The sequence below is a fragment of the Fukomys damarensis genome, unplaced genomic scaffold (genome assembly GCF_012274545.1).
Source record: "Fukomys damarensis isolate Sample0158 unplaced genomic scaffold, DMR_v1.0_HiC HiC_scaffold_36, whole genome shotgun sequence".
NCBI classification, from domain to species: Eukaryota; Metazoa; Chordata; class Mammalia; order Rodentia; family Bathyergidae; genus Fukomys; species Fukomys damarensis.
Genome location: NW_022900948.1, coordinates 38,497,758 through 38,508,747, shown reverse-complemented (window position 1 = coordinate 38,508,747; position 10,990 = coordinate 38,497,758). Strand labels below are relative to the sequence as shown.

Below are 10,990 nucleotides of genomic sequence, written 5' to 3'. Positions count from 1 at the left end.
CTTCTTTCCTTTCCCCTACCCCTCCCACTTCCCATTCCCCTTTGGAACTTTTTTCCTATTTCACATTATCTAGTACACATTTTGATCCTCATGTACACTTTCAGCTTTTCATACCAGAGAAACTATTTGGTGTTTATATGTGTGTCCTATTTATTTCACTTAAGAGTATGGCTTTACTGTGCATTCATTTCATTATAAATGTCCCTAGTTTCACATTCTCTGTGGTTGACTAGTGCTGTTTTATAAAAACAAAAACACAAACACAAACATACTTTCTTTATCCAGTCTCCAGTTGATGGGCAATTGGGCTATTTCCAAGTTTTAGCTATTACAAATTGTGCTACTATGAACATGGGTGCACATATATCACTGTGTATGATGCTTTTAATTCTTTTGGGGAGATACCCAGCAGGGGAATAGCTGGGTCAAATGAGACTTCCAATTGTAGTTCTTTGAGTAATCTCTGTACTGAATTCCACAGTGGTTGCACCAGTATACACATCCAGGAGAAGAGTTCCTTTTTCCCCACAGCCAAACTAGCATTTGTTATTGGTTGATTTCATGATAGCAGCCATTCTTTCTGGGATGAGGTGGAATTTCAGTGTTGTTTTCATTTGCATCTCTCAAATGACCAGTGATGTTGAACATTTTTTTGTATGTTTATTTGCTATTTCTACTTCTTTGTCTGAGAAATGTCTATTCATTTTAGATGCCTATTTTTGGATTGGATCTTTAAATTTGGGAGATCTGATTTTTTAAAGTTCTTTATATATTCTAGATGGTAGACCCTTGTCCGAGGGACAGCTGGTGGATATGTTTTCCCACATCGTGGGTTGTTTCTTTACACTGTTGGTGGTTTCTCTTGCTGTGCAGATTTTTTACTAAGAAGAGATTCCCCTGTTGATTGTGCTAGCTCATATGCAACTGAGGTTTTGTTCATGAAGTCTTTTCCTACACCAATGTCTTTAACAGTTCTATGCAACCTCTCTTCCAGCTTGTTTAGTGTTTCTTTACTAAATTACAATTAAATTGGATTAAATAAATCTAAATATTAAAATTAACCTCATTTTTCTTATATAATTTACATTAGAAAAATTGTATTAATCAATTATTTTATTGCTTCTTGGCCTTTTGGCTGAGCTCAAGTGTATAATAATTCTTTCTCTGTCACTTTTTGCAAAGATTTCAGAAAACTCCTTCCAATTTTACAACCCAGAAATGCCTTTCTCAAGATTCTAGGACTGGGGATTTGGCTCAGTGGTTCTGCTGCCTGTCTTGCAAGTGCAAGGGCCTGAATTTGATCCCTGGTACAAAAAAAAAAAAAATTCTAGGAGGAGCCATCTATTGAAAAAGTAATTGTCAAGGATGTTTGTGTGTGTGTCTTCCAGGCTCTGTGGAAAGGCAGAATTAAAATTTTCATGGACATTGCTTTGTTCCAAATTCCAAAACTACCTCTGATCTAAGGAGATAAGTTTATTTTTCTCTCTGGTAAAGCCAATTGGCAAATGCAGATATGTTCTTCCTTTTATAGCACTGCTTTGAAAACCTTGACTTTTGTTTCCTTGGACCCATGTTCAAACTGAATTCAAACCTCTTGCCTTTATTCCAATGGCTTTGAATAAAGTCTTCTTTGCCTGTTTAAATTTGTCTTTAAATTTATAATTTCATAATTTTTATTGTGATGTCCTATAGCAATTACTGGTTAGGATGCAATTGTCTTTGGTTACTTGGTCCTATTCTAATCCTTCCCACTCAGGCATTCTCAATCGGTTAAACATGCTTATATGCTGAACATCAATTCTGCTTTGAATTTGGGTTCTTCAAAAATTAAGTGGGGAGGACCAGAGATTTAGTTCAGTGGTTCTGCTGCCTGCCTAGCAAGTGCAAGGATCCAAGTTTGATCCCCGGTACCCACCCCCAAAATTAATGGGGAAGTCCAGTTAGGAAGGCAATTCCAAAAGACTGGGTTTTTACTTTGCGGATGTACCTTTACTGAGTATAGCATTTTTGTAAGTCAAAGAGCCTCCACAAAGCCCTCTTCATGTCTGTGTTCCTTAGGCTGTAAATAAAAGGATTCAACATAGGGGTGACCATTGTATAGACAATGGATGCCGCCATTCCAATATCTGCTGAGTAGAATGATGATGGCTGAAAATACACGAGAAAGACTGTTCCATAGAAGAGAGTGACCACTGTCAAATGAGAGCCACAGGTGGAGGACAGTTTGTGCTTCCCCCCAGCAGAGGGGATCCTGAGGATGGTGTGCATGATGTGGGCATAAGAGACCAGAACACAGGTGAGAGGGACCACACCTGAGAGAGCAGCTTCAGCAAACATTATAAGTTGAAATGTATGGGTGTCTGAGCAGGCAAGCCTGAGGAGTGGGGTTAAATCACAGAAGAAGTGTGGGATGGTGTGGGAGGCACAGAAGGAGAAGTGAGCCATCAGTAGCGTGAGTGAAAAGGCCAGCAGATTGGAACAGAACCAAGATATGGCTACCAGAATCTGGCAGCACTGGGGATGCATGATCATGGTATAGTATAGAGGAAGACAGATGGCCACGTAGCGGTCATACGCCATCACAGCCAACAGGAAGTCATCCAGCAGGGCCAACGCCATGAAGAAGTACATCTGCACGAGGCACCCAGTGTGGGAGATGGTGTGGTGCTGCGCGTGGATGTTCACCAGCACTTTGGGGATGATGGTGCAGGTGAAGCAGGCATCAACGAAGGACAGGTTGGCCAGGAAGAAGTACATGGGGGTGTGGAGCTGCTGGTCAGAGCCAATGGCCAGAATGATGAGCAGGTTGCCAACGAGGGTGACCAGGTGCATGCTCAGGAAGAGCCCAAACAGGAGAGGCTGTTGCTCTGGGTGTTCAGCAAAGCCCAGGAGCAAGAAATCAGTGAATCTGGTTTGGTTTTTATTTTCCTTTTAAAGCAGAGAAATTAGTAGAGAAATTTGGTAAAATAAACTAGGCTTTAAAAATTTTAGTGTCCAGGGATTTTGATGTTTTTCTTTTTTTCCTTGCAGAAACCATTGAGATTGACTGTTGATTGTAACTGTCCACTTGTAAATACATAAAAATAAGAGGATGTGGACTATCATAAAGAAGCATCAGGGTGGAGGTGTATTTTGATTTGTAGATTCCTGTCATGTGAGAAGTTACCCTGCATACTGTCTGAATGAAAGTTAACCAGATTCACCTTCAAACATGATCTTCAACTCTAATTCTCTTAAAAAATCCACTTAAAAATGGGGAAGGGAGGAGAGCATGAAGGGAGGGCAGGGGTAAGGGAAAGGTACAAGATCCCAATGATGAATGTAACTGTACTGGATACCTAAAATGTACCAATAAACTCAATGAGGAAAAAAATCCCCTTAGAACAACAGATTCAAACCTTACTGTTTTATTGTAGAGCTCCTTTCAGGGTAATGGATTTCTAAGATCTAGTAGCCACAAGAAAGATTTCTATATCTATGTCTATGTGTGTGTGTGTTTTGAAGGAGATGTATGACAGAAAATCTATAGAGAGAAGCCAGCTCTGACTTTGGGGCCTCTGGGAGAGCTGCTATGCTCTGTCCACCTTTGCCTCTGATCCCCATTGTGATGAATTAATGTAGATTTGAGAAATTTGCACCTGAAAAGCCTTATATCATTAAAGATACCTTTTCATTTTATCATGGACTTCCCCATCAGTGCCTGTAGTTTAAAACTTGGGCTTTGGTATCCTGGAAATTGGATAGGAATCCTTCTTTGCTCTTTATTATCATTGTGATCTTGGTGAATGATTTACCCTCTCTGAATCACAGTTTTCCAGTTTGTACCATGTGTACATATGGAGAACTGATGTTGTTGTTGCAATAATGTATATGGAAAGCAGGTCTTCATGAAGGACAGTGACAATGGTCGTTATTATTAGTAGCTGATGAAATGTGACCTGGGTACAGTGTAATGTAAGTATTAGATGGTGTGCCTCCCAGTTCTGTGCCTCACATTCCCCCCCACCCCCTTTTTTGGCTCTTTGAGACAGGGTCTCACTGTGTAGTTGAGACTGACCTGGAACTCACTATGTAGCCCAGGCTGGTCTTGAACTCACAGCAATCATTCTGCCTCAGCTTCCCAAGTGCTGGGATTATAGGCATCAGGCATGTGCCACCACACCTGGCTCACATTCCTTTTATATTTTATTATTTCCCCTTGTGAGCCTTCCTTTTCTTAACATTTAAGTAATAATAATCTGTCTGGATGGGTTTGTTGGGGGGACCAAATGCTGGTGTCAACTGAAGCTTCTTCATGAGTTGTGATGTGCAATCAAAGTGAAAAATTCCAGCATTCATATGTGATGATGTAGGGCAACAGATAGTGTAAAATGAACATTCAGTGCCACACTTGCTAATGTCAAGTTTTTTCAGTGTAATAAATAAAATTTAATATCCCCTTTGGAGTCTGACACGATTTCCCCACTCTTTGCATGATTTTTGAGAAAGTCATTTAACTTCTCTTGATTCGTTTTCTTTATCTGTTCAGTAACAATTGTAAAATGTTTAGAGAAAGGGGGGGTCATATAGTAAGTGCTCAGTAGTATTCATTATTATTTACTATTTTTAATAAAAATGAAGGTAGTCTGGGCTCATTGTTTTGTCTTGGCTACTGTCTAAGTGTTGGGCTTATAAATTGGTTGGCATCAATATTAAGTAAATGTCATTGTCCCCACTACCACCACCACCATCACCATCACCACATTTGGTTATGGTTCTACTCAGAATTACTATGTGAAAACATTCATTTTGCTGTCTGGAAACCAAGTGTCAGATTGGTCAAATAACAGTCATCAGAGCCCAGATAGTTTTAATTTTGTAATGAGAATGAATAAGACTATCTTAAATTGTTGCTCACCAGCTGGAATATTTAAGAAAAAGATATGAATGAGGTTGGGATGCTATAAATGTTTACAGAGGAGTGAATTATTGTTTTTTTCTGCAATATTTTTATTTAGTGAATTATTGTTGAAGACCCGGTGTGGTGGTTGGCAGGGATGTCTGTTCCTATGACTCAAGACTGAATTGTGCTTTTTATTGTTCAGATGCTGTGTACTGGCAACACATGGGACTTAGGGGAGGGTGGTCTGCAGTGCATTCTCCACAGTGGTCATCAGGAATCTGACAATCACCATCCAGGCTGATTTCATCAATGTAAATTACAGTTGTGAAATGAGGCATTTTATTTGGAAGGATATTAAGAAAATAATTCAAACACTATGCTATGCATCCCATATAATAGCCCAAGGAGACAGAAAATGATAGGCAGAGAGGAAAAGAGAAAAGGGGAGAAATGAAATAGAACGAAGATGCACATCATGTGTGTGTGTGTGTGTGTGTGTGTGTGTGTATACAGAGGTGTGTAAATTAGCCTTAGATGGATTCTGCTCTTTCTTCCCATTCCTGTGCCTCAGTTCTTACCTGGAGATACTGGCCAGGATCATACTGTGCCACTGCCACCAAGGAGGTTGAGTTTGCTGCCCTCTTGTCATCCCAAGAAAACATGGCTGGAGTCACAGAGTCCCTCTTACCTTTAGGAGCAGCACAGACTGAGGTAAGTCTCAGGGTTTTGGTCATATCTCTGGCACAGGAGCCAGTAGGAGCTCTGACTTTCACCTGCAGCATCTCCTGGGACCTAATCCCAGTCTTGCTAATTAGACCCAAAGTGGGGCAATTGTCCAATGGCCAGATGTCTGCCCCAGACTGAGGTCTCTGGAGTCCTAGCAGTGCCACTGATGCCTCCATTCACATGACCTGGTCTGGGATCCAGGGGCCACTGTCCCCGCATTTTCCCAGTGTGAGCTGCAGCCTGCTTTCATCCTTGCCGTCATCAGCCCTCACATTGTGCAGGCCTTCTTCCTGACATGGTGTGCATAGCTTTTAATCAGAGAACAGTGCGGATGGACGGAATGTAGTGTGCTCCAGAAAAGAATAGAGAGTAAAGAATAAAATGGATTGGAGGTCACAATCATTATCTTTAAATAACATTCTTATTCTCTGTGATTCCAGGTAGCAGAGATAAAACTAATATGTAGATTCTATTTTCAGAGCATGTGCATGTATGCATTTTAAAAGAAAGATATCTTACATAAAAATCTGTAATTACATGCATCTACTATTTAAATGAATGAAAATTTAGTGCCCATTATCTCCCTACTCAGTTGAAATAGTAATCGCTCAATCTTTTTTAAAAACATTATTTTTATTGGTACATTTAATGTATACAACATAATGACATTAATTGTGGAAATTTGTACCTTTACATAATCAATCTTGGTTCTTATTTTTTCCCCACTCCCCTGCCCTCCCTTCAACCTCTCCTTTCCTCTCTATCTGCAAATCGATATTTTTGAAGCCCATATGTGCCTTTTCCCATCATAGTTTGGTCTTCCCACTTTAGAGAAACCCCTTTGTGAGTACCACGCACCATACTGTTACTTTGTTATTTTGCCATGGGTACTTTTATGTCTATTTTATGTACTTTAGGTACACACTGGATTTGCCTGTTAATTCTTTTATGAACTGAATGACACTTTTCCTCTATTCTTCAGTTGATGATTTTGTTCAACACTGTTCTTTTAGGTTCATTCATGTAGGTGCACGTAGTTGAAGGGCCTTCATGTCCACTGCTGTCTTGAGCAGGTCAGCATTCCCTTGTTATAAACTCATTTTGCCTGCTGAATTTCAGAGTTTAGAACCTTTGGTTTTGGAATGATGTGTATATTATCTAAGATTCTCTCAGCAGATTCTGTGCTAATGCTCCATAATAAAATGCACAGTACTTTTCACAATAGAATGAATATTTCATAGATACAACTAATCACTAAGTATAATTAATAAAGACTACAAGCAGTGTAAATTCAGATCCTGAATTACAAACTGTAAATTTTGATCATAATTTGCTGCTTCATGAGTTCATTACACACCATAATAACCCTTTTTTTTGTCAGACCTTTTTGGTCTACATTTATAGAAATGTAGAGAGATATTCTGATCGGTGTATAGTAGTTATCTCATTGTGTGCATATCAGTATAACACATATGGAAAAAGGCACAACGCACAAACATATCACTCAAGAAAAAAACCTATTCCATACTTTATGAGTGAAAGAGAGGATCTTGAAGGCTTCAAACATAAAGTAATGATAAGAAAATGAAAATGCCAATGGCTCTGATTTTATTCACATATGTTGTAGACATATACACATGCTGTATTGTAGACATTGCACATGCTAGGCAAAATTCACAAATATTTAGAGTCATTATATATTAATCAAAAGTTTCAAAAATCTTTTAAGAAGATGAGAGTTCAAATTACTCAAATTTGATCTTTACATATTATGTGCATGCATCAAACTATCCCAATATACCTCATAAATATGTACATTAAAATAATAATTGATAAACATAAATGAAAATGAAAATATTATAAGGTTTCGTTGGAAGGAAAAAAGAAATACATCAAATTATATGAAAAAAACCCCTGGAAATAAAAATTCCTGCAAAGGGATTAATGAAAAGTTTGCAGTTATGCTGTCATGAAATATAAGGAAGAACCAGTCACCTATGTATTACTTCCCAGTTCAAGAAATTGAAATTTTCTAACATGCTGGAGCTGCTTTTGTGCATGCTGATAGGCATTCCTTTCTCTCCTGATAGTTAAATCCTCCTAACATTTTGGGTTAGCCCTGATGATCTTTAATCTTTAAACTTTCTGTAAATGCAATCATACACAATATATTATTTTTTTCCTTTGTTTATTTTGTTCAAGATTTTCCACTGGTGAGATTATATAGTTTGTTGTGTATGGTGGTACTTTTGTTGATGATCATTACTATGCGTTTCTGCATGATTTAATGAGACCATATGTTACCCACGCATTGTACTGTTGAAGGAATAGTCAGTTTTTAGCTATGAGTAATAACACTGCAATGATCATTCTTGCATGTGTTTCTTGAAGCCCATGAGTGTTCCTGTCTTTTGTATGTGTACCTACAAGTGGAGTGGCTGGAATTCCTGGTTATGTTTCTACCAGCAGTATGTGAGGGCTCTGCTTGTGTCACATCCTTAGTAAAAGTCAGTGTCAGTCTTTTTTATTGTCATTTTGGGGTGTGTGTGTGTGTGTGTGTGTGTGTGTGTGTGTGTGTGTGCATCCATCTCCTGCTGGCTTGATTTAATATTTCAGTGATAAATAATGAAATCAATCACCTTTAAAATACTGATTAACATCTTTATTTCCTAATTTCAAAAATGCTTATTAAAGTTTTTTTTCATTTTTGTTTTATTCTTATTTATTTGTGAAACTATTTAAATGTTCTAGGCAGTAGTCTTTTGCTGACTATATATATTACAAATATTTTTTCTATCTTTGTGGCTTGCCTTTTACCCTTTTTATGGAGCTGCTTCCTAAGTGTTTTTTAAAATCTTAATTTACCAAATTCATTAACACTTTCTCCTCTTCTTAGTGATTTATTTGTGTCTGATTTAGGTATTAGTCCCTTGCCTGAGTTGAGGAAGATATTTTCTAGTACTGTTTTCTAAAAAGTTTATAATTTTACATTTCAAAAAAAATTTTTAACCTTTCACAATTCTTTAACCTATGTGGAATTGATTTTTCCTTCTCTTCCCTTCCTTTTTTTTTTTCCTCCTTCTACCCCAAAGCACTCGATTTTGAACCCAGGGCCTTGCACATGCTAGGCAATGTTTAGCAGTAATAATATCTTCTAAACTGGGCATGGTGGTGCATGTCTGTAATCCCAGCACTTGGGAGGCTGAGGCAGGAGGATCACTGTGAGTTCGAGATCAGCCTGGGCTACATAGTGAGTTCCAGGTCAGTCTCAACTACATAGTGAGACCCTGTCTCAAAAACAAACAAACAAACAAAAAACAAACAAAAAACAAAATAAAACAAAAAGAACATCTTCTAGCCTTGGAAATGATTTTTGTGTCTGTTATGAGTCAGGGAAGATATATTTATTATTTTCAAGTTTTACAACAAGACACCTAAGTATAAATTCAAAGGGCATCTTTTGAATTGCAATCATGTGAAAACATCATTTGTGAATAAAATGCAGTTTTGTTTTTACCTTTACAGTACTTATATATATTTTATTTTTAAAATCCAAGTAAAATGAGAAATAGTTCTAGTGCGAGCTAGTATTTTATCACCATTGTGTACTATGTATGCTGCGTATTTTAAAGAGGTACATTTCTCTCAGATTAAGGTGATTTTCTGTATCTGCATTTTGCTAAGAGGACTTTTTATGAGTAGGTGTTGAATTGAATCAATTCACCTTACAAATATTGAGATACCTTATGACTTTTGCCCATTGTTCTATTAATGTGTTGACTTAGTGGAATTACATTTTAAGCACAGTATTTAATTTTGCATTTCTGCGAAAAGTCAACTGGTTATGATTTTGGCCTCCTTCTCCTCTCCTCTCTTTCTTTCTTTTTGCAGCATTGAGGATTGAACCCAAGTCCTTCATATGGAGCTACATTCCAATCCTTTAAGTTATTTTTAAAAAAATTTGAGACAATGTCTTACCAAATCACTAAAATGTCTAGGCTGGGCTTTAACTTTTGACCTTTGTGCTACAACCTCCTAGAGTGCTGGGTTTAGAAGCCTTCACCGCCATTAACTGTTATTAATAACTATTAATGAGAAAATATTAGCATCAAAATCTTAGAGGTTACAGATAAAATGCAGTCTTATTGAGAAAATATTTTAATGACATTTTAAGGTAGAATTTCAATTAGCATTAATTAAGGTTTGGATAAACCTCATTGGCTATGATACTGCCAACACGCAAAGATAATTTAAAATTTCAAAATGCATAACCCTAAAATATAAAGTTTACATCTGCTAATATTTATGGTAACAGACAAAAAAGATTTATGGTAAATACAAAAAAAGGTTTCTTTTCAGAAACTTTCATTGCATCATTAGTTGTAATACTGAAAGCTTAGAAATTCCCTAATTATTCAACAGTATGAAACATTACATGACCGTGTCTTCTGACATAATCTTTGTAAGCCATTTACAAGAGAGTTAATAAAAATACCGAGACAACTTATAACACTCAGTGATAAACTATGTATGATTTCCCCCACAGCAGTTTTCATCAAAGTTAAAGACAAAAGTAATTAGAAATAGAAGAAAAATGGTGTAACATATCAATAGTTTCTTTAAATGAAGATGGTATTTTCTTTTTATCTTTTTCCTATTTATTTATATTTCACAAATGTATATAATGAGTATGTATTATAGTACAGGCAATAAAATAAACCAGACTTTAAAAAACTAAAGAATCAAGGTCTAGTTCCCAAACTAATCATCACTTTCTGTTAAGGTCTTTAGATCTAATCTCACTTGGATGGTTTGTACTAGTTCCCTGATCTATCTGTGCCTCATTTCTCCTCCTACAATTATCCTTGCTTTTTTAGTTCCAGCAAATGGTATATATTACTGGCTCAGCTTTCTTCACATGGAGGCTACTCCCTGTGAGTAAGATATTTTCAAAGCTGGGATTGGAAATGCTCCCTGTAGCTCAGAGTACTTGATCCTTGCCAAATTTTGTCAGCATTTCTTGTGTGGTGAGACCTCTTAGTCATAGATGGATGGAGCTGCTAATTGAGCTTCCTTCTAGAATCTAAGATCTGCCCAATGTCATTCTTTTGGTTGTTTCTACAATCTGGTTTGAATCTACTTAGATACCTGCACTAATCAAATTACTCTGCAGGATGCTCCCTCTCTCCAGGATGTAGCTCTCCTTTTCATCAGTTGGTTCCTATCCCAGTCCCTCCAACTCAGGCATTCTCAGTGTTGCCCCTGCTTGTTAGCTGAGCATTCATTTTGCCTCGCATTGGAGTTGTTCAAAAAGCATAATAGAGGAATCCAGTTAGGAAGATATTTCCAATAGTCTGAACCTCTACTCTGGGGAAGTACCAT

The 10,990-nt window shown here is 37.3% G+C and overlaps 1 protein-coding gene across 1 annotated transcript; it reads right to left on the bottom strand.

The window, feature by feature from the left end:
* Positions 1-1,989: 1,989 nt before the first annotated feature.
* Positions 1,990-2,913, bottom strand: LOC104854942 (olfactory receptor 1G1). The gene has a single exon (XM_019205938.1). It carries the CDS (start codon positions 2,830-2,832, stop codon positions 1,990-1,992), a length of 843 nt encoding a protein of 280 aa, XP_019061483.1. The 5' UTR covers positions 2,833-2,913.
* Positions 2,914-10,990: the final 8,077 nt, after the last annotated feature.